The sequence below is a fragment of the Schistocerca gregaria genome, chromosome 1 (genome assembly GCF_023897955.1).
Source record: "Schistocerca gregaria isolate iqSchGreg1 chromosome 1, iqSchGreg1.2, whole genome shotgun sequence".
Classification (NCBI taxonomy): Eukaryota; Metazoa; Arthropoda; class Insecta; order Orthoptera; family Acrididae; genus Schistocerca; species Schistocerca gregaria.
The window spans coordinates 130602210-130627582 of NC_064920.1; the positions used below are offsets into that span (position 1 = coordinate 130602210).

Below are 25373 nucleotides of genomic sequence, written 5' to 3' on the forward strand. Positions count from 1 at the left end.
CTTACGCTTAAAGAGAAGAAGAACGAACTAAAGCGCTAGGTGATGCGTCCTGCAGAAGAGATGGGACACAACCTACTTAGAAGACCTGCGGGCTGCCTACCAGCAGGCGCAACTTACAATGTGAGGCTACGACGTTGAGATCACGGACTTACTTCAAACTTTGTACACCTTTAGTGGGTCACTAAAACAACATAATATACAAGTAGTAAGGTACACTACTCTGGAAATTCCGGGAAAATAGCAAGAAAAGTTTTACTCGTCTTTTATGCAACTGATATGTCTGTGCGAATTCACTCGTTTCGTAAGAAGTTTTGGTCAAGCGGCGGTTCGAGGCCACTTACATTTTAATGTATATTTTTCATCACTGGTCACATTATTTAATTTATATGATGTTATGTTATGTTAACCAGGGACCTAGAAACGACAGCGACGCTCCGTTCCAGCCGCAGTGTTCCGCAACCCCACGACGACTACCGCAGTCCACTTCACCCCTCCGCCGTCCCACACCGAACCCAGGGTTATTGTGCGGTCCGGCCTCCGGTGGACCCCCCAAGGAACGTCTCACACCAGACGAGTGTAACCCCTATGTTTGCGTGGTAGAGTAATGGTGGTCTAAGCGTACGGGGAAAACTTGTTTACGCAGCAATTGCCGACATAAGGCGGAATAAGGGGAAGCAGCCCGCATTTGCCGAGGCAGATGGAAAACCACCTAAAAACCATCCACAGACTGGCCGGCTCACAGGACCTTGACACAAATCCGCCGGGCGGATTCGTGCCGGACACCGGCGCTCCTTCCCGCCCGGAAAGCCGTGCGTTAGACCGCACAGCCAACCGAGCGGGCATTTATATGATACTTGAAAGGAAATATAATGAAAAAATACCCGGTGCATTTTCATAAAGTTGTAGTGAATTTCATATGTTATTTGACTATTTAGTATTTGTAATTAAATTTTCAAGGACGAGGGACAGGTTTGGAAAGCGCAAGTCAAACTTCGATAAATAATGATGTGAATGACGTTATTCACAATCAGTAATATAGTAAGGCACAATGTGCCAGAACGCAAAATTAATGTACAGTTACTCGTCGTATGTGCTATCGACATCACACGTTGCAGGATGGTATTTGTCATACAGACAAGGAAAACATAAGTTGAAACTTCATGCAAAGATATGTGGTTTTTTTCATTATATTATATCTGAAACGTTATATGAATTAAACAATATTAACAGTGACGAAAAAAGAGATTTATAACTAACTAGTTATGGTCTTTACAATTGACGTGCTCGTTTTAATCAATATTTCCTTATGTAATACGTTTGGTAATTGTGGTAATAAGAAGTGTTATTAATAAATTATGTCAGTGGCAAGATCCATCTGCGACTTCACAACGCCCGATCACTGCCACTGCACAGCCGATGTTGCCACTACATCGTGGCACAACGGTGTACAACTTGTTGAGGTTTCGGTTACCAAAACACTAGACCGGCGAAACGCAGCTTGGAAGTGACTTGAGAGTGGTGTGATTACAGGGCCGTTCCTTACTGCTCCGTGTTTACAACTACGCCGATTCACGCTGAGAGCAGACTCGGCCCGGCTCTCAAGTTGTCAGCTGCGCTCTCCCATTAGCGGGCATTTCCGCGCTTCCAGCAGTGAGCAGTGGACGCTCGGAGGAGTAGCTCCGGCCGCTGCCGCTGCCGTTGTGTATACCGGCTGTGACGCTCGCCGCGCTATGAATAGCGGGCCGCGAGTAATGGCCGCACTAAACAGCCGGCGCAAAACAAACGCCGGCGCTGCTGCGCGCGCAGCCCGCCTTCCAGGCGCACAGCTGGTTCCCAGTCACGCGTCAGCTGCGCTGCGGACCGGCGCCCTGCTCCAGTCCCACTCGAACGATTCGAGCAGTTGACGTCACAGCTCGAGGAATCAGCATTTGATCGCCCCGCGATCAAGCGACTTCTTTTGGTACTACGTCCAACACGTGTCACAGTGTTATTGATGTACAGTGTATTTTAATGATAAGAATAGCTAGGTCTACAATATATTAGGGAAACCAAAGCACCTGTACACCAGCGAATATTTAGTATTAAGTCATAAGCTTGATAAATTAGAAACATTAGGTAGAAGAATTATACGGAAAATATTAATTCCTCAAAAAAAAAAAAAAACTCAGCATAGTCGAAATAAAAAAGTAACGGTGAACATAATAACATATCAGAAACTGTGGGGAAGAGATGACTATTTTTTGGGAGAAAGTTCTAAAACTGGAAGGATGCCAAGGCAGAAGGGAAAAAAAGGAAACGCACAAAGTGGTCTGAATACAGGAAAAAGAAATATGTTGAAACAATGAAGAATACTGGAAGAAAAGGCACAACAAAGGATTAACAATTGAAACAGGAAGGTGATCGTTAAAAGGCTTTAATGCAAGAATAAGATGAGGGATAACGTCAAACATAGACTGCAACATCTTCTAGGGTATGGGTCACAAGTAAAAACAACTAGTACGGTTCATAAATAAAAATCGCGTTCACGAATCACTAAACTTGCCCCGTTTTCGCTATCACACTATCCAGTAATGTCTGTTGGTACTGCATCCACACCAAGTCTTCCCGCTGTAATTTAAAATGGTTCAAATGGCTCTGATCACTATGGGACTCAACTTTTGAGGTCATCAGTCCCCTAGACCTTAGAAGTACTGAAACCTAACTAACCTATGGACAGCACACACATCCGTTCCCGAGGCACGGTTCGAACCTGCGACCGTAGCGGTCGCGCGGTTCCAGACTGTAGCGCCTAGAACCGCTGTAATTTATTTTCGCAGTTTAATGTAATTTATTTCATTTATTTGGCAGTTACTGCCCGATTAGTTCTGTTCCATATTTCATCCGAATGCCACCATCTTATTTTCAAGCTGCCTAAAGCTGGTAACTATTTAACTACTGTTCTAATACCCGTAACTGTGCTCCCACCCCGAATTCCTTAAACAGTCAGACTCCCACGCATAAAACAGTGCCAAACTTCTGATTGTAAATGAATTAACGTGTTAAATATTTGACATTAAGCATATAAAACCTGTATGGTTGGTTTTATTAGTTTCGGACTATTCAGTCATGGGCATAATATAAACAACTTATCGTTATCACACCAGTCATCGGAATCGTGTTGTAGCTATCGATGTCTGCAGACCTCTCGATCATCTTTAGATGGAAAATGGTGCAAATGGCTCTGACCACTATGGGACTTAACATCTGAAGTCATCAGTCCCCTTGAACTTAGAGCTGCTTAAACCTAACTAACCTAAGGACATCACACACATCCATGCCCAAGGCAGGATTCGAACCTGCGACCATTGCGGTCGTGCGGTTCCGGACTGAAGCGCCTAGAACCGCTCGGCCACAGCTGCCGGCTCTTTGGTTGGACTTGTAAACAGTAACCAGCTGTCCAGTCGGCATCATCTATAGTGTCTCCAATCATAACTTAGTAAGCTAACTGTTGTTATACCACGAAGGAGAGCAGTGTCTAGTATATCGTACAGTGAAAACGTTGAGTCGCAGACAGGCACAACAAAAGAGACAGTGGTCCTGTGAATGAGAGTTGCATTTGCGTGAATGTGTGTGTGTGTGTGTATGTGTGTGTGTGTGTGTGTGTGTGTGTGTGTGTGTGTGTGTGTGTTATCTAAGTCAGAAGAAGGCTTCTTGGCTGAACGCTTGCGTGTTTAGCAGTCTTTTTATTGTGCCTGTCTGCGACTCAGAATTTCCACTACATGGTGAGTAGCAACCTATCCTTTTCATAATAATGTCATCATTCCATCTTGGATCTTCTATTGTTTGATTAAGTATTTAGTAATATGCAGTGACACAGTGTGTTACATTACTTTAGGTATCGTACTTTTATTTCCATTGACGAATCATGGATTTTATATTATTTGACGTTATTGATTCTTTGTAAGCTGCTGTAAATAGTTCATGTGACTATATGACATCTTATTATGTGAGTTTTTTTAACTTATGGGCCTGTTAGCGCTATGTTGACAATTCAATTTGTAATGCTTTTCGTGTTTTCTGTTCATTAGTATTCAGGACACCCGATGAGTGTCTCTGCACCGACTCTGGTTGTACAAAAATAAATTTTTATCAGCAACTCTTGGTGATGAATTACGAGGTCTTCTAAAATTTTACGAGATGGGGGCACTACCTTCTTAAAATATTCTAGTGTGTTTCCTTACTTAGGCAGCAGCTGAAGAATGTTTTGCTGATATTCATTCGTGAAAATGTCGACCATTACAGCAGCGCTGCTGGTTAAACGCTAAGCAACGGTTTTGAGAGGAGGGGAGTTAAGGCTTCGGAAGAGGGGGAGAGGGGGATGAACCTCTGTGAGGACAGACACGTGGCAAAATGGTTACACGGCGCTGCTCGTAACTCACTGGCGCTTAGCGGAGCCTTTTGCAGTCAGCCTGTCTGCGCGCCAGAGGGGTTAGCTTGTTGTGCAAACGCTGTCAGCAGTCGTCTTGCGTCAGAGATGATGAGAAGTGATGCTAACCGACACCACACCACACGTGAACCGGTACGGGGCAACTCGTACAACACCAGCCACATAGATTTGCTAAGGATGTGTCACACATGTGATCGATGGAAGACACATACTTCAGGGTGTAACAACAATGGCGTGTTCTGTTTCAAATGCCTAATAACACTTAATGCTACAGGCATCAGTGTTATGAAATAACTTTTTTCCGTTGATGAACACTGCTTTTTCTTCTGCATTCTTTGTAAAGAAAGCTCTTTCTATCACTCGGAGACATAAGGTCTGTAAATAAGTCCGGATTCATATTTGGCACTTTATTCATAAATGTCCGCTTGATTCACTTATACTGTACAATTCACAATGAGCTGTTTCGGTTTACTGAAATCGTGAGATTATTTATAATAAGTTCAACTGACTGAAGGCCAAACATACAGAAAATATAGGAATATGTAAAAAAGATAATTGTAATTTAGATAAACCAGAAATACTAGAAAGGTGAGTCATCAGGAAAATAATAAGCCCGCTGAAAACTACGGAAGATTGGGAATACAATAATAATGATGACATCTGCCTAAACATTGAAAACATATCAGAAGTAATGAGAAAGGAAGCACTGGTATGTTTTGGGTATTCATATCGAATACAAGACTGTAGATTGACCAAAAAGATCTTCAGATTTGTGTGTTAAGAAGTTAACAAGTCGGATCCATAAGGTAACAAAGGATTTAGAAAAAATGATATAAAATCAGAAGAAACAACTTGCAGACAAGTGATAAGGGAAAAAAGTGAAATTATGGAAAGCAATCCTAGGTAGAAGAGTGAAAAAAGTGGAATGAAGTAATCAGAAGACAGGAAGAAAGAGCGTAGTGAATAGATGAAACAGCACTGAAAGAAAAGACGACAACAACGAGTAAGGAATTGAGATCGGCATGTGCTCCTTATTTGGCCTATAGAAGACAGAGAAAAAGAAAAAACAGAAAAAAGATGACGTGAGTTACAGCATTTTGATACAAGTATCATGGTCAAACAATCTGTACACGCAGGTACATAAGTCCTAGTGAAGGACTGAGGCTCTAATATTCATTATAACCTCAGGCTCTTCGCGGTAGTAATGTTTGGCTAAAGCCACAGAAATATTCAGTTAGATCTTCATAATATTTCAAAGAGGTGCAAAATTGTCAAGCTGTATTAAATGTATAGAAATTTAAAATTATGCACGCCACTAAAAGAAAAAAAAGATAGTACCCTATGACTACAACATCAATGATTCGCAGCTATAAACAGCCACCTCTTACAAATAACTGGGTATAGCAATTTCTAAGGATATGAAATGGAATGATCACATGGGCTAAGTCAGAGTAAGGCAGGCGGCAGAGCTCTGGGAAATGTAGTCAACCTACAAACAAACTAATTACAAATCACTTGCGACTACAATCTTAGAATATTGTTCAGTTTTATGGAAACTATACCAAATAGGTCTAACAAGGCATATTGAAGGTATGCAAAGAAGGGCAGCATAACTTGTCACAGATTTCTTTGATACACAGGAGAACATCATGGAAATATTAAGAAACCAGAACTGACAGTCTCGAAAATCTAAGCTAATTATCCAGCGAAAGCGTGTTTACAAAATTGGAAGAATCTATACAAACAGGAGAATACAGACATGTTCGTCACCCTACTACGTATTGCTCCTGTAGATATATCAGCATGCAGAGAGGCAATTCAGCAGTCTGTCTTCCTGCATTCCATACACTCTTGGAAAGGGAAGAAACACTAAAAAGTACCATCATCTGTGCACTTCACTATGGTTTAAATAGTGTGGACGTGGATGTAGATATAGCACATGGTTATAACTAAAATGCTCCTACTCACAGAGGTACAGTGTGTGCTGTAATTTTCGTATGGCAGCGAAACTGGATAGATATTCACATGCGTTAATGCGGAACGGATCTATGTGGGAAAAAAAAACTAGTTCCAACTTTGGCCACCAACCCTGCTGGAATTCCGTGAGTAGGTGCTCTTTAATTACAAGCACCTGGTAGAGCCCTATGTAAAAGGTGTAGTTCAGGCTGCAGGTGGATCTCTGTTGTTTTAAGGGGCATTTTTCCTACCATAACTTGGGTTCACTCGTTCAGGTTGCGGTGAAAATTCATTATTCTTAGTGATCATGTGATGCCTAGTTTTCTTGCATCTTCATGAGCGTGTGCTGTGCACACTTTTATCTCCCAAGATGACAAAAACCGTGCTCACAAGGATGCATACATACGTTCCTGTTTGACGAACAGTGAAGCACCCAAACGCAGCTGGTCTGGTCCACTAATTTATCCATTTCTAACCCACAGAAAAAAAACTGGGGTTATCTGGAACCACAGGTCGAAGGTGGCTATCAACATCCTCTTAGTTTGGTATCTTCACAGGACCTAATCTCCAGTCAATGACTTTAGCTTGATATGACAAGTCTAAAGAAACCTATGGACTTGTTTCTTGGCTTAACTGGGACCATCGTCAACGCCAGAGTCGGTGTCACACTGTATTACCGGTGAGGAGGCGGTTAATTTCTCGAGCGGTGTGCTTATGATGCTATACTCTGTTCTGTTGCTCGAGTGTCACTATATTTTAGTCGGGCCTGCCACATTGTCTAAGGACGTCCCTGCTAATGCCGGCCGACAAGAGGAACGAGGCCGGAATGAAATACCGCGAGAGCAGTGCCAGCAACGTCGGCGGTGGCGGAGCGCGAAATGAAGAACCATAGTGTACTATTGTGGTCGCGGGCGCTGATTAACTGCTTGGGCAACGGGGCAGCAGAACTGTCATCGCCTTCTGCCAAAGACGCACTGCGCAGCGGGACAGCATCCTCAGGGGCGTTAGTGGGGGAGAGGGGAGTGCCCTGGTTGCTTGTAGTCGGAAAAAAATCGTGTGTCCGGTGAGGACTCAAACGCGCCTTTTACGAGAAATGGCCTTCTATAGTGAGCTGTCCGAGCAGGTGTTTCCAGTTGCATTCAAAGTTTCGCACTGCCAGCGCTTACCTCCTGCATTCCTTACTCCATAGAGGGTCTCAAGCACACCTAACAGGGTGAAAGGTACCTACAGCACTAAGCGGCTAAGACGAGGCACGGTGTCAGTTGCAGGTTATCTATCTAAAGGCTTCCAGAGGCAACAAGAATTTGATTTTCAATATCTCACACTACCTTAGCACCCACTGCTTCGCTCGCGTAGATTGTATGTCTGCATTGAATTTTTAAGTTGTTCACAAATTACAACACCTTCTAAACCCTTCACGCTAATTAAGGCCATAGGGCATAATGTTTTCCGAATGTACTTTTGACCAAAAAGCGATTCTGGTTGGAGTCCAAGGTTTCTGCGAGCCGTGCCTTTTGCGTTCCTGTGGTGATATTTCCATACAAATTTTAATCCTCTAACACATATTTCAGTACTAGTTCTGCATGCTGAATATTAAGTGAGAGGTCATTGACATTAATAAGGAAGTGCAGAGGACCCAAAATTGAACCCTGCGGGACTCTCTTTGTGATAACGCCCCATTTACTAGAATTTACCACCGTCCCAATATTATTTGTGTTATTCTGCACAACTTTTTCCTTTCTGTTCGTTAAGTATGATTCAAACCAGCTGAGTGTGTAGCCTTTAATTCCAGAAAACCTGAGTTTTTCTAAGAGTCAAATGCCTGTGTCAGACAAAAAGAAGCAGTTAGTGGTTTGTGGCGATTTTAAAGCAGATTTTTTAAAAGATACCGATAGGAAAAATGAGCTAGAATCTTTGTTTGGTTGTTTCAATCAAGTATCTGTTATAAATTTTCCAACTCGTGTGCAGCAGGATAGTAGGTCACTTATCAATAACATTTTCACAGACAGTGCTCAGGCAGAAACAATTAATGTGTGTCCAGTTGTTAATGGTCTGTCTGATCATGATGCACAGTTAATGGAAATAACAGATATAGCACCTTACAGGCTTCAGGCATGTTCGTACAATGCAGGGAGGCTTACGGGTGCAAACAGGGTACAGAATTTAAAGAGCAGCCTAGAAGAGGTAGAATGGGATGAAGTATACACAGAAAATGATGCTGATACCAAATTCAATTTATTCCACCGTAAATTTGTCTCAATATTTGAGAGTTGCTTTCCTGAAACGTTATCCAAAAAAGCCATTACAAAGTCAAGTAAGCCATGGATTACTAAGGGAATTAAGATATCGTGTAAGAGGAGGAGGGAAATATATGGACAAGCCAGAATAAGTAAGGATCCGACGTTACTTGCTTACTACAAAAGATACTGTCATATTTTAAGGAAAGTCATTAAGAAATCGAGAAGCTTGTGTTCTGAGAGAAATTAATAATGCAGATAATAAGGTTAAAACTATATGGAATATTGTCAAACCGGAGACGGGGCAGTTTTCCTCTCTTGCAGAACTACCACTCCTGAAAGAAAGGATATTGCGGAGACATGGCTTAGCCACAGCCTGGGGGATGTTTCCAGAATGAGATTTTTCACTCTGCAGCGGAATGTGCGCTGACATGAAACTTCCTGGCAGATTAAAAGTGTGTGCCCGACCGAGACTGGAACTCGTTATCTTTGCCTTTCGCGGGTAAGTGCTCTACCAACTGAGCTACCGAAGCACGACTCAGGGCCGGTACTCACAGCTTTACTTCTGCCAGTTCGCAGGAGAGCTTCTGTAAAGTTTGGAAGGTAGGAGACGAGGTTCTGGCAGAAGTAAAGCTGTGAGTACCGGGCGTGAGTTGTGCTTCGGTAGCTCAGTTGGTAGAGCACTTGCCCGCGAAAGGCAAAGGTCCCGAGTTCGAGTCTCGGTCGGGCACAAAGTTTTAATCTGCCAGGAAGTTTCATATCAGCGCACACTCCGCTGCAGAGTGAAAAATCTCATTCTGGATAAATGATGATGTTGTGAGTGATAATTCAGAAGTTGCAAGTATTTTTATCAATCACTTTCTGAATGTAACAGCAAAAATAGGGTTAAAGTGTTCAGTTGAAGAAGCAAAAAAATATGTTAAAAATGTCATTCCCCAGGACTTTAGGCCTTTAGAAATAGCACCAACATCTCCCACTGAAATTAAGGGAATTATAAATATACTGAAAAAGAAGAGCTGATGTGTTTATGGAGTCACTAACAGAAATTCCGTTGTCTGGAGTGTTGGTTTGGCCTTAAGGTACACAGATTATCTCTGTCTCTCATATTTTTTCGTGGATTTACAATGTTCGTATCAACAACAGTCTACAATCAAGTTTTTGCACTTATGAGTCGAGAACGATATGGTTTTCCGACAGTGGTAGTAATCAACTTCGCGCCACTACTGTTTTAGTGGTTAACGTCGAGTGGTCGAGTGGAACGAAGTTGACTTCGCTATTCAGTGAATGATGTATATATGCAGATTGAAGTGGCGAACAAGAAATTCGTACCAGGTCTGGATTCGAACCTGAGTCTCTTGCTCAGTAGGCAGATGCGCTAACCACTACGCCACTACGTCCATTCAGTCATTATGATTTCCGTTTTTGATTGTTGTGTACGAAGGTGTGAACTTTTTGTGAAAACTCTTAAAGCTTTTTAATAAAACAAACCTTATTGAGATTCTACATCTTTGTTCTTCATGTCTACATATTTATTTCTCAAAATGCTCACACTGGCGACGAACGAATTTCACCCAACGAGAGGCCAGTTTGTCGATAGCGTCACTGTAGAATGTTTGACTTCCTTGATGGAACCGCAACCTCACCTCTACTTCAAAGTCATATCCTCGCAGGTGTTCTTTAAGTTTTGGGAACAGATGGAAGTCGGTGGGTCCAAGTTGAGACTGTATGCACTACGATCGATGACAGAGAACTCAGGGCGTCTGATAGTTGCATACGTCGCAGCGCTCCTCTGTGGTCTCATGTGAGGACGAATTCGAAACTCAACTACAGCACGATGTTTCTCACGCACCTACTTAGTTACGCTACAACACTGGCGTATTACACGCTATAGTTCGGAGCCCTTTAGCGCCAGATGGCTGTAAATCTGCATAAATGAAGAATAAAGATGTAGAATGTTAATAACGTTTCATTCATTTAAAAAGCTGTAAGTGTTTTTACGTAAGAAATTGGGAAGCTTTACTTTTCAGTATGCTCTCTTATACATGTGTAAGGCGAATGTATGGTACGTTCCTACTCGAGAATTAGTGCCGACTTTTTTCTTTTCTTCTCTACACTGTTCCTGACGGCCTTAAATTAAACCAGAAGTTCTTCTTTCTTGTCTTACAATAATTTTGTAAAACTCCTATCCTCCGAATTGCTCATACACAACATTATGTACAAGTAAAATGCCGTTATAAATATGAAAATATAAAAACTGATAGTACATTCCCATAAATGTGGTTTACTTAAATAAAAATGGGGACTCAAGTTTAAAAAATATTCTGATTAATATCTTTAAGTAGCATATTTTAGAAAAAAAAGTATGTGACTTACAGAAAGTATTGTTCCTTAACTGAACAATGCGACTTTAAATTAAGTTCTAATAACAACAATAAGCATGTCCGAGTAGCCCATCACAAACATCGGACGGTGTTAATGAGGACGTTAAACAGTCCATCTGGTATCTGAGTCTACTGTGTTCGAACGGCGTTTTGAAACATTGTGTGATTCATGCGGCTGGAACAATGCCCGAGGGGCGCCGGCTGGATGCAGTCCACGAAAGCATTGAGATGTGTGCGTCTAGTTTCACATTTCAATCTCTCTGTTGTACGCTCGCTCAGTGTCTTTACCAACACGAGGTGCTCCGTTAGAACGGGCATAATCGTTGTTGAGAATGATTTCCCCTCTCCGTTCTTTCGCGATTCTATACGTTCTGCTGTGCATCCGAGCGTCTGATACCTCACGCGGCACCAAGAGAGTTAGTTATGTGTGCCACTGATCATTTGAACGATTTTTTTTTGCCGAAATTATGTATAACGAGTTAGTTTACAGGATATGTGCACATGATTAGTTTCAGTGGATGGGTTGCGCAGAAAGTGTCACCGTTCCTTTCTCAAAGCTGGTAGCAGGTGATGCTCCAAAAACAACTAGCTTTTGCGAAAAAAGCGGCGACACTTTCTGCGCAACCCACCCATCATTTTGCACGACAATGCGCGGACGCATACAGCGCAAGCCGTGGCTGCTCTGTTCGGTCGATGGGACTGAGGAGTACTATACCATCCACCATACTGCCCGGACTTAAGTCCTTGTGACTTTGATTTGATTCCGAAGGTGAAGGAACCACTTCGCGGCATTCGCCACAGAACTATTCCAGAGATTCGACAGGCAATAGACCGCTCCAATCGCAATTTTCTACCAATCATACTTATTTCCCTTCGGCATTTGTACTTTGTAACTCTTGGGTCCCAGAAACACATGAGATATCTACTCACGTATTCTTCTATCAGCAACATTACATGCTCTTAGTACTGCTTCAAATCTCAGCCAACTAATTTCAACAACAAAAGCACCGAGCGAGGTGGTGCAGTGGTTAGCACACTGGTGTCGCATTCCGGAGGACAACGGTTCAAACCTGCGTCCGGTCATCCTGATTTCCCTAAGTCGCTTCAGACAAATGCCGGGATGGTTCCTTTGAAAGGGCAAGGTCGACTTCCTTCCCCATCCTTTCCTAATTCGATGGGACCGATAGCTTCGCTGTTTGGTCCGCTCCCCCCAAATAAGTAAGCCAACAATCAACCAACCAACCAAAGTAGACAAGACAGCAGACGAAAGATTTATGTACTGCTAGCTCCAAAGCAGAGAGGATGTGAAATCCCTTTGATTGTTCGCGGTAGGGTCCTAGCGTTTCACTATAAACGTGAACAGAAATGTGACGCGAACAGGTTTCTGTTAGTATTGGACCGGATAATAGCTTACAAGCAGAGTTTCTTTAATGTAAATTGACTTTTTCTTGTGCTATCTACACTCCTGGAAATGGAAAAAAGAACACATTGACACCGGTGTGTCAGACCCACCATACTTGCTCCGGACACTGCGGGAGGGCTGTACAAGCAAGGATCACACGCACGGCACAGCGGACACACCAGGAACCGCGGTGTTGGCCGTCGAATGGCGCTAGCTGCGCAGCATTTGTGCACCGCCGCCGTCAATGTCAGCAAGTTTTCCGTGGCATACGGAGCTCCATCGCAGTCTTTAACACTGGTAGCATGCCGCGACAGCGTGGACGTGAACCGTATGTGCAGTTGACGGACTTTGAGCGAGGGCGTATAGTGGGCATGCGGGAGGCCGGTTGCACGTACAGCCGAATTGCTCAACACGTGGCGCGTGAGGTCTCCACAGTACATCGATGTTGTCGCCAGTGGTCGGCGGAAGGTGCACGTGCCCGTCGACCTGGGACCGGACCGCAGCGACGCACGGATGCGCGCCAAGACCCTAGGATCCTACGCAGTGCCGTAGGGGACCGCACCGCCACTTCCCAGCAAATTAGGGACACTGTTGCTCCTGGGGTATCGGCGAGGACCATTCGCAACCGTCTCCATGAAGCTGGGCTACGGTCCCACACACGGTTAAGCCCTCTTCCGCTCACGCCCCAACATCGTGCAGCCCGCCTCCAGTGGTGTCGCGACAGGCGTGAATGGAGGGACGAATGGAGACGTGTCGTCTTCAGCGATGAGAGGCGCTTCTGCCTTGGTGCCAATGATGGTCGTATGCGTGTTTGGCGCCGTGCAGGTGAGCGCCACAATCAGGACTGCATACGACAAGGGCACACAGGGCCAACACCCGGCATCATGGTGTGGGGAGCGATCTCCTACACTGGCCATACACCTCTGGTGATCGTCGAGGGGACACTGAATAGTGCACGGTACATCCAAACCGTCATCGAACCCATCGTTCTACCATTCCTAGACCGGCAAGGGAACTTGCTGTTCCAACAGGACAATGCACGTCCGCATGTATCCCGTGCCACCCAACGTGCTCTAGAAGGCGTAAGTCAACTACCCTGGCCAGCAAGATCTCCGGATCTGTCCCCCATTGAGCATGTTTGGGACTGGATGAAGCGTCGTCTCACGCTGTCTGCACGTCCAGCACGAACGCTGGTCCAACTGAGGCGCCAGGTGGAAATGACATGGCAAGCCATTCCACAGGACTACATCCAGCATCTCTACGATCGTCTCCATGGGAGAATAGCAGCATACATTGCTGCGAAAGGTGGATATACGCTGTACTAGTGCCGACATTGTGCATGCTCTGTTGCCTGTGTCTATGTGCCTGTGGTTCTGTCAGTGTGATCATGTGATGTATCTGACCCCAGGAATGTGTCAATAAAGTTTCCCCTTCCTGGGACAATCAATTCACGGTGTTCTTATTTCAATTTCCAGGAGTGTATACAAAACCAGTGAACACGAACGAACACAGGTGAGTGCGAACTGAACACAACGGAATGCCGCTTGCTCACGCGCGCCTAGCGTTAACATCCGAGAGAATTCTCGTTCTGCGTTCACTTATGTTCGTTACAGTTAATGGCGGCTTAAGAGATCCGTCATGAGTTTTCTTTCGAAGCTGTGGATGTGACGTATTTCCTTGTTATTGTGAGGCAGGTAATTCTAAAGTTAGGTTCCTGTTACAGAGTATCATTTACAAGTGGCGAGTGTGTGATGACACGGAACGACAAGGACGTTGCTCTGATGATAATGCTTATATCAGTTGAGCTGTTCAGGCGTGTGTATTCAAGGCTGAGCAGAGATTGAAGGGACAACAGACGATGATTAGGCGGTGAAGCAACAGCCAGGATATCTGTGCATAAGACGCTGAGAATATGACTAAACACGTGATTCCCTCAGAGTAAAGCCTCTTTGCGATGTTAACACAGCACTCGGGAGAGAGCAGTCTTGCTTCGTGTCAGTTCGTGTGTAGAGATAGCACAAGAAAAAGTCAATTTATATTAAAAAAAACTCTGCTTGTAAGCTGTTACGCCGTCCAATACTAACAGAAACCTGTTCGCGTCACATTTCTGTTCACGTTTATAGTGATTCAGAGGCTAATGGTAAAACGCTAGGACCTTTCCGCTTCTTTAAAGCTTGTTAGAAAAGGATTCTCTCACACATTAATCAATAATAAAGCTAATAACACGTCGACAACTATCCTGAGCACAGCCAAATGTGGAAAAGGTAAGTAATACTATACTTCTGGAACTATTATGAGGAAATAAACCTGTACAAGGTATTCCGCATGCTTCTCGTAGACACTATAATCAGTAGGAATGTTTGAAACCGTATTATTTTCATAAAATCGCTAAAATACAGTTACGATCATTGCTTCTGATACATATTTTAAATCTGATGTCATCTGAAAGTAAAGAACAGAATCGGATTAAAATATGAGTCTTATTATGTAATTGCAAAGCATTATCCTGTCTGCCAGGCTCATTTTCTAAAGACTGTCATTATTGAGATGATGTACGTTTTTATTAAAAACAGGAAAAATGCTACGAAGAAATTATATTCGATATTTTACGACTAATCCACTAAAATGTAATATGTATTGTTATATTTACATATGCACCTATATTCATTGTGATGCATACAGTGTCATTCACTGTTCTGCTGGTTGTCAAAATTCATTGTATTTCATTAATTTTGTATTTTTAACTATCATATCGGTGTAAAAAAATGTATATAACATTCATGCTCAAAGTTTCGATGTGGCCTCTGTACCCATCTGATTTGTAATTAAGTAATCGATTCTTAAAGGCATACACTGTGCCAACTTCGTGCAGTTGTACAGTGACGTGACTTTTACTGGAATGACTTCAGCACAGAAATAAACGACTTTGAAACTTAAAAATCACATGTGATACGAATTAATGTGAGCATTATTACCCACTCTGTCAGTCTTTGTTATACCAGGACTTTAAGTTATTGCTTTTCCACACCAACAGCAACAACTGAAGTATCTGATCCCAGCCAAAAGAGGAAACATTTCAATGGGACAATTGCGACTGATTTGATTCGCAACTTTGCATATGCACGTGTCCTTTTCAAGGGCATTCCTCTGACATAAACAGAACTTAAACTTTCTTATACGGACTGAATTTGTCGATTTTTAAAAATGCTGAAACTGTTGGCACAAAATCATTTTTGATGCGTCACGCTGGTAGTGTAATTCGCACATGCATCTGTAGTAATATATCATTAAGTCTGTGGCTAGTTAAGGCGTGCCAGTGATCGATAACGAAACATGAGCACGAAATAATTTAGTTTTCAAAAATGTAATATTCTTACTAGACACGTTTTATTTACCTAGGTCGAATAAATACGCATATAGACAACTTGTTTCGGCTATTTAAATTGCGATCTTCAGATTATCGACATACATCAACAACTGTGCCGCTCAATGTAATGCCTTGTCATCTAGTCATGTACATATTTGGGAACAATTCATTCAGGAAGATGCACCAATGTAACTTCATATATCTTATAACCAAACCGTACCTGAGGTAAACATTTACAAAAGTTTCTGATAAAATACAGCTGGTTCACAGGATATTGCATGCTATGTCTGATTGACAGCTGACGACACACGATACTGAAGATGGCATTTTAAATTGCCGAAACTAGTTTTCTGTATATACATTTATTACTGTCTGCGCGAATAAAACTTCTCTAACAAACACAGCGTATTTTTCAAATGTCATAGATCGCCCTCTTGCTGACAATTCGCTCCCCCATTTTGCGATAATACAAAACGTGCTGCCCTTCTTTGAACTTTCCCGATGTACTACACTCAGCTGGCGGCTACACGGGTAGCGGAGGCTGTGTGGCGTGGACTGGGTGGTTTTTTAGGTTAGAAGGCCTCGGGAAAGTATGGGGTGGGCTGCAATCTCAAAGTGTGCATGGCAAATACAGGACGTGCTTGGATCAAGGAACAGTCGGAATTGTAGTTATAAATCGTAGTTATGTGGGAAAGTCCCTGAGCTTCAAGCACTAATAGAAAGCACAGAAGCTGAAATCGTTATAGGTACAGAAAGCTGGCTAAAGCCTGAAATAAGTTCTGCAGAAATTTTTTCGAAGTCTCAGGCAGTGTTCAGGAAAGATAGATTAGGCAGAATTGGTGGTGGAGTGTTTGTGTCTGTCAGTAGTGGTTTATCTTGTAATGAAGTCAAAGTAGATACTCCGTGCGAATTGATATGGGTGGAGGTTATACTTAACAGCCGAACTAAGTTAATAATTGGCTCCTTTTACCGACCCCCAGACTCCGATGATACAGTTGCTGAACAGTTCAGAGAAAATTTGAGTCTCGTAACAAATAAATACCCCACTCATACGGTTATAGTTGGTGGGGACTTTAACCTTCCCTCGATATGTTGGCAAAAATACTTGTTCAAAACCGGAGATTGTCCTAAATGCTTTCTCGGAAAATTATTTCGAGCAGTTAATCCACGGACCCACTCGAATTGTAAATGGTTGCGAAAACACATTTGACCTCTTAGCCACAAACAATCCAGAGCTAATAGAGAGCATCATGACTGATACAGGGATTAGTGATCACAAGGTCGTTGTAGCTAGGCTCAATACCGTTTCTTCCAAATCCACCAGAAACAAACGCAAAATAATTTTATCTAAAAAAACGGATAAAGTGTCACTAGAAGCCTTCCTAAGAGACAATCTCCATTCCTTCCGAACTGACTATGCAAATGTAGACGAGATGTTGCTCAAATTCAAAGATAAAGGAGCAACAGCAATTGAGAGATTCATACCTCATAAACTAGTAAGAGATGGAATTGATCCCCGATGGTACACAAAACAGGTCCGAACGCTGTTGCAGAGGCAACGGAAAAAGCATGCGAAGTTCAGAAGAACGCGAAATCCCGAAGATTGGCTAAAATTTACAAACGCCCGAAATTTGGCACGTACTTCGATGCGATATGCCTTTAATAGGTTCCACAACGAAACATTGTCTCGAAATTTGGCAGAAAATCCGAAGAAATTCTGGTCGTATGTAAAGTACACAAGCGGCAAGACGCAGTCAATACCTTCGCTGCGCAGTGCCGATGGTACTGTTACCGACGACTGTGCCGCTAAAGCGGAGTTATTGAACGCAGTCGTCCGAAATTCCTTCACCAGGGAAGACGAATGGAATATTCCAGAATTTGAAACACGAACATCTGCTAGCATGAGTTTCTTATAAGTAGATACCTTAGGGGTTGCGAAGCAACTCAAATCGCTTGATACAGGCAAGTCTTCAGGTCCAGATTGTATACCGATTAGGTTCCTTTCAGATTGCGCTGATACAATAGCTCCCTACTTAGCAGTCATTGACCGCTCGCTCACCGATAGATCTATACCTACAGATTGGAAAATTGCGCAGGTCGCACCAGTATTTAAGAAGGGTAGTAGGAGTAATCCATCTAACTACAGACCTATATCATTGACGTCGGTTTGCAGTAGGGTTTTGGAGCATATACTGTATTCAAACATTATGAATCACCTCGAAGGGAACGATCTATTGATACGTAATCAGCATGGTTTCAGAAAACATCGTTCTTGTGCAACGCAGCTAGCTCTTTATTCGCATGAAGTAATGTCCGCTATCGACAGGGGATCTCAAGTTGATTCCGTATTTCTAGATTTCCGGAAAGCTTTTGACACCGTTCCTCACAAGCCGCTTCTAATCAAGCTGCAGGCCTATGGGGTATCGCCTCAGTTTTGCGAGTGGATTCGTAATTTCCTATTAGGAAGGTCGCAGTTCGTAGTAATAGACGGAAAATCATCGAGTAAAACTGAAGTGAAATTAGGTGTTCCCCAGGGAAGCATCATGGGACCTCTGCTGTTCCTGATCTATATAAATGACCTGAGTGACAATCTGAGCAGTTTTCTTGGGTTGTTCGCAGATGATGCTGTAATTTACCGTCTAGTAAGGTCATCTAAAGACCAGTATCAGTTGCAAAGCGATTTAGAAAAGATTGCTGTATGGTGTGGCAGGTGGCAGTTGACGCTAAATAACGAAAAGTGTGAGGTAATGTACACGAGTTCCAAAAGAAATCCGTTGGAATTCGATTACTCGCTAAATAGTACAATTCTCAAGGCTGTCAATTCAACTAAGTACCTGGGTGCTAAAATTACGAACAACTTCAGTTGGAAAGACCACATAGATAATATTGTGGGGAAGGCGAGCCAAAGGTTGCGTTTCATTGGCAGGACACTTAGAAGATGCAACAAGTCCACTAAAGAGACAGCTTACACTACACTCGTTCGTCCTCTGTTAGAATATTGCTGCGCGGTGTGGGATCCTTACCAGGTGGGATTGACGGAGGACATCGAAAGGGAGCAAAAAAGGGCAGCTCGTTTTGTGTTATCACGTAATAGGGGAGAGAGTGTGGCAGATATGATACGCGAGTTGGGATGGAAGTCATTAAAGCAAAGACGTTTTTCGTCGCGGCGAGATCTATTTACGAAATTTCAGTCACCAACTTTCTCTTCCGAATGCGAAAATATTTTGTTGAGCCCAACCTACATACGTAGGAATGATCATCAAAATAAAATACGAGAAATCAGAGGTCGAACAGAAAGGTTTAGGTGTTCGTTTTTCCCGCGCGCTGTTCGGGATTGGAATGGTAGAGAGATAGTGTGATTGTGGTTCGCTGAACCCTCTGCCAAGCACTTAAATGTGAATTGCAGAGTAATCATGTAGATGTAGATGTACTCCGTTAATCCTATCTGGTATGGATCCCACATCGCACAGCAGTATTCTAAAAAAGCGCGGAGAAGCGTTGTGTAGGCAGCCTCTTTAGTAGATCTGTTACGTTTTCTGAGTGTCCTGCCAACAAAACGCAATCTTTGGTTAGCCTTCGCTAAAACACTTTCTTTGTATTCCTTACAGTTTAAGTGGCTCGTAATTATATTTCCTAGGTATTTACTTGAATTCACAGTCTTTAGATTTCACTGATTTATCGTGTAACCGAAGTTTAAAGGATTCCTTTTAGCACTCATCTGGATGACCTCATCTTTTCTAAATCGTTTTGCAATTTGTTTTGATCTTCAGATGACTTTATTGGTCGATAAACGACAGCATCATCTGCAGACAACATCAGATTGTCTCCTAAATCGTTTATATAAGTGAGGAACAGTAGAGGGCCTATAACACTACCTTGGTGAACGCTAGAAATCACTTCTGTTTTAAAACTTTGAACATAGCTGCTAAGGTTCAGTGACCATATCAAAATTATATTAGAACAAATAAGTCATCGGTCACAAATATTAAGTAAACATTGACCAGGTTTCGACGCTACCATGAGCGTCGTCTTCAGAATTAAAATAACTGTTCTAAAACATATTAGGTATATAATATATTAATAAAATTAAAGTTTGTACTGACTGGGAAGAGATGCAGTACTTACAAGTCACCTTTTAGAAAATCTAAGCCGGAAAGACGGCGTCTTGAATAGTTGTAAATAAGATGGCGAGCCACTAAGGGCTGCTCGTACTTAAGTGAACAAGGGCTGCAACTAGAGTCTTGGAGATTTTGCGTCCGTTTAAATTTGTCATTTTTTTTTCGTGGTTTCTGCACCAGTGTTTGTTAATTTGTTTGGTATAAATCAACTGCTGCCGATACTATTTCTTTGAATTCAAGCGACGTCTGGTCTACACTTACATTGTTAATTTGGAAGGAATGGAGATTGTCTCTCAGGAAGGCGTAAAGTGAATTTCTATCTGCATTTTTGGGTAGGTATGTTTTTCGTTTATTTTTGGAGGATTTAGGGGTCACAATATTCAATCTCGCTACAACAACCCTGTGTTCACTAGTCCCTGTATATGTTTTGAAGCTCGTCATTAGCTGAGGATTATTTATTGCTAAGAGGTGAAGTGTGTTTTCACAACAGTTTACTATTCGCGTGAGCTCATGAACCAATACATACAAATTACTAGCTCAGTAGAATAAAGACAGGGCAAGGCATCAGACGTTATCTGTAATAAGAAATAGTGAGGAATGGAATCAGCTGAGGAAGATTAAATTAGAATCTCTGGGCAGAAAATTTAGCTCATTTCCTTTCCAGCTCCCTTTAATTATTCCTACAACAAAGGCACTTTAGTGCACGCAGTGTCGAACACTTGTCACCGAGTGCTTGCTACCCGTAATATTCATTTCCAAACGTACCAGAAATATGATGATCGGGCAACACTGTGACGTTATGTTGTAAATCAGATAGTATTATATTAATTCAACGGCCTCCTGCAGTATAAAACAGTCCGGACAAGGTTTCACACGTGATAAATCATATACTTTTTTGGCCGATAGTTCGCTCTTCTGCGTGGGAAGTGTGATCGCGAAACGAGAACGAAGCAATTACAGTCGAGGTAAAACTGGTTAGCGGGTGAAAGAGGGCGAAGTCGCATTGGCGGTGCGCGTCCTATCTCGGAGGCACGGGCGTTCAAAAATAAACTGCTGTAAACTTCACCGACTACTGATTATCTCACAGCAGAGAAAAAAAGTTAATGGAGAACAGTTTAAGCGCAGTGTAGAGTTTCGCCCCGAAAATAACAGCGGCTTCGCACGGGCAGACGGGCGATTGCGCAGGAGCCGAGCTGGCCAGGGGCAGGGGTTCGATCTCCGGCGAGTAGCGACTGTCGACGCTCCATTGTTACGGCACGACGTTTGTTTATATCGTCTAATAATAAAAAAATAACTGACTAACAAAGTAGTCGTGGGAGTTTTGTGTCTATTATCCTTGGTTCTATGAATTCAGTACGGCATTCCGAACTTGTGCCACGACCCTAATGACCTCATCGTCGACGGGAAGCTAAAACCCCCAACCGCCCTTCCTTAGTCTACAGGCCAGAGGTGAGCAGTGAGTCACCACCTTCGCGAGTTTTCATGATACACAGTGCAAGTGAAAGACACTTAGCCCATTGCCTGAGTACTCGTATACGTCCGTCCATGTTTTATTTGTCACTGAGCTAGTAATGGAGTGAAGAGAAACAAAGCACGCTCTCCATCAATCAGTAGGCTTGCGGGCTGTGAAGAGACTATTATCCCCCTAGACAGTGTGGTCAAAGAGAGCAAACATTGATCTCTCATTTATCGAACTTTAGTATTGTCATTACTGTTTCATATTATCTGGTGCTGCCTTCCATCTCTTTCTCACACGTGTCAATAGCTTCATCTCTGTAACAGCTAAGGTAGTCTGTTCTTAATTTTCCAGGCCCTATCTGTACCTACTTCTTTTCCCGTCTACTTTCAGTGCCAGATTAACTGTTACTTGGTGTCTTAACAAAGGCCCTTCAGACCTATCGCTCTTCTGGTAAAAAACTTTCTTACACTTCCTTCCTAGCTTGGTCTTTATAACACTCACATCGTTCTTCATTTGTCTATATAACTTTAGTCATCCTTTTGTCCACTTCACTTGAATTGCTTACAATTTCTTCGACTCCAAAATTCCTACTCTCCAAATTTTTGCTCGTGTACAGTGCAGACGTAAAAACTGATTTAGTATTTCGTGTAGTCAGAAGTCGTTTTCGAACAAAATATTGTACAAACTGTATTAACTGAAGTGGGAAACTGATTAAAACATTGGATTCGTATTCACTAAAAGTTGTGTTAAAATCCCAGCGCGGCCATCCTACTGTCTTTTATCCAAATCACTTAAGATTAATATCCGGATCGTAAATGAAACAAGACCACAATCCTTCTAGTCCATTGCTCCAACGACGACGAATCCCTAGCACAACATAAGAAGATCCAGACAACGGCGGTCTTGGTGCAGCTGAACAGTAGTACTGATTCAATGAACAACGGGGCGGACACACTATTTGTAAATCTTCCAATTTCTGGAGATTTGTTTCTAGGTGTCTGAGAGATAATATATGCGCAGACCACACATTCTTCATTGCCTCACGACCGCATGAAGCAATAGAAATTGAATACCGCGTCGAGCAGAACTTCACCGACAAACTTTCAAAAGTTTTTCACGGGTACTCTCTGAATACTTTGATATAAGGGACTCACGGTCTCTGGCAGCACGTTACAGAGTACTAATGTAATTATGATTTGTTCGGTTTGTTACTGGCATACTTCACACAGCCAGGATCTTCCATTCTAACCGGAAGCATCGAATTTCCTGTTGGCGCCTACGGACAGATGCAAAACTACTGCAATGTGGTTGCCGTCGTTGCGGAAACAGCTCAGCATAGCGTCTTCGTGTCGCTTTTCCATTGCATTCAGTGAACCTGTACACGAGGTGGATAATGGCCACCTCTTCATCAGTAAGCCTATCGATAGGAATGCTATGTATCACTCTTAACGCACAAATAATACTGCCGGTAAACAAAACCGTTGTCACAATTGAGTAGTACTGAGTGAAAAATTGAGGTCGTAGGCGTAAGGAGGGCATTACTGCTGTCAACAGTCGGTACTACCCGACCAAGATATTACTGCACTTTGCCTCCCCTGGCTGTTACCGGAAGAACGCCGCGATATCACTGTAAACAAGTACAGTGGCGTCTAAGGAAAACTCATTGCACTGTGAATACTTTCATGAGAGTGGTTTAACACGTCCTCGTCAAATAACACGATGAAAAGTCAGGATACGCCGACCGCAGCATCCTCACGTCCAGGTGAGAACTAATACCGTGAGCGAATGGAAACAGGACACGCAGCGCATATGGTCAACAAATGCACTGTTGTGCACCATTTTCAGTGCAATAGAGATACGAAGCTAACTAGGGCAAGAAACCAAACGAAATGCACTATATCTGTAACGAGCCACTGGAGACCGTGGGTCTCAGATACCAAAATATACAGAACGTGTCCCTAAACAATCTCTGCAGGTGGAGTTCTGTCAGAGCCTCTGCCTCGACTACAAACGGCTGTAGCTATTTAATAAATAGCAATATGTCAGTAAGAATTACAGAACATTGTAACTTTTATATATCACCTCTCTTGGGCACATGGACAACACCTAAGCGACAATTCACTTCCAACTATACATTCCGAAGTATATGTGGATTCACCGACATGAGCGTGTTAGAAATGAGCGTTCTGAATTCTTGAATTGTTTTCAGGAAAGGAAGCAGATTCACAAGAGCTCTTCTACAGTCCGACTAAAAGAAATCAGTTTTTCTTTTCAATGCTCTCTGGCTTACGAAACACGATATTTCGACAGCGCACCTTGTCAACATCTTCGGGTGATAACTGTACAAGGTTGTCTTTTCTACGTTGGGCGATGTACCAAAGACGCTAATTTTACAGCTGTTACCGGAAGATGACGACGTTTCGTAAACGACTACATTCGGCTGGTCATGCGGGGGCAAGGGTGACAGAACCAACTGATTCGTCGCGAAAGATAAAGATCACAAATCCGGTGCTGCCAAGAGCAGAACACAGCATAGTGATACGCTTGACCCCACAGTTTAGAAGTAAACATACTCTGTAAATCATATCGATGTATCGCACTGCATTAAAAAGTTATAGCCGCTTGTAATCGCTTTATTCATTTTGGACGGCGCTGTATAACGGATTGAATACAACAGCAAGTGGACATCGACAGCGCCGGCGGAGACTGTGGGTCCTTTATTCTAGTATACCCACAAGGTGTCCTCGAACACCCACTTGAAAGTTTGTACGTGAAGTTCTGTATCGGTTACAGACGGCTGCAACTATTAAACGATCAAACGAATAGCAATACATCGATAGCAGTTACAGAGAATGAAAAAGAAATTGCAATATTTTTATAAAATTTGTACTTTTCTATGTCACTTGTCTTTGTCACACGAACATGTAAGCTATATTTCATTTCATGCAGCACATTTGAAGCATATGTACAGTTACCGACGCGAACGCATTAGAAACGTGATATGTGCATTCTCCGTCTTTGAACTGTTTTGGTAGAGGAACACGTTCACAAGATCTTTGCTATAGTCCATTTAAGAGAAATCCGTCTTAGGTGTCTAGGCGGGAGCACTCATTTACGAAATGCGATATTTCGACAGCGTACCTTTCCGTCGTTCTCAGGTGATACCTGTAGAGTGGCCGTCTTTGCTTCATCGGACGATGTGTAAAAGATGCTCATTTTAAAGTTATCATCTGAAGATGAGGGCAAGTTGCGCTGCCGAACTATCGTGTTTCGTACGCGGCCCCACCCGGATGGACACCCAGAGAGCAATAAGAGCAGTTAAATCGTCGGGAAAGTTTAAGATCTGAAATCTGCAGATCGAGGCGGCCGAGAGGAGAACACAGCACCGTGATACTACCGGTCTGATGGTCTGAAAGTGTTTATTCTCTGTGAACAGTGTCAATATACCTCTACGCATTAAATAGTTACAGCCGTTTGTAGTCGCTGTATTCACCACGAATGGTCCAGCGTCACGGACCGAATACAACAGCAAGTGGATTTGGACAGCGCGCCGCGCTGAGACTCACCATGGCGTCCGCGGTGAGGGTTGAGTGTGGCGGCGGCGCTGGCGAGTGGGGCGCTGTGGCGGCGGTGTGAGCTGAGGCGCTGTCTGGAGACGCACTGCCGCCGCCGCCCCCGCCGCCCCCGGTATACGCGGCCGGCGCGTGCAGCCGCTTGCGCCCGCGGACTAACTTTAGCCGCCGTCACGCCACCGACAGCTCCTCGGAGACCTTCCCTTACACTCGATGCTCCCCACAGTTTCTCCAATTCTAGAGCCATCAAAGCGGGCTCCCCGCATCCGAAGGTCTACGACCGCTGCCGCTCCGCAACTAGGTTGGCAGCGCCTGTGCTTTCCAGACGTTTTCGGGCTGTAAAGCTGTAGCAACTTTCCTGAATTTAACTGCGTGTTATTCCACAACTTTACATCTTGTTTCCTGTAACGATCTCAGTGCGTTGTTTGACTGTTAAAGCAGTTTTGTACGAATAT

The 25373-nt window shown here is 43.2% G+C and overlaps 1 protein-coding gene across 1 annotated transcript in view; it reads right to left on the reverse strand.

The window, feature by feature from the left end:
* LOC126334868 (troponin C, isoallergen Bla g 6.0301) overlaps nt 1-25076 on the reverse strand; it is a 115238-nt gene extending 90162 nt beyond the window's left edge. The window contains exon 1 of the mRNA XM_049997560.1: nt 24913-25076. Coding sequence (XP_049853517.1) covers nt 24913-24915 — 3 coding nt within the window. The 5' untranslated portion in view covers nt 24916-25076. The remainder of the gene's footprint in view (nt 1-24912) is intronic.
* Between the last annotated feature and the right edge of the window lie 297 nt (nt 25077-25373).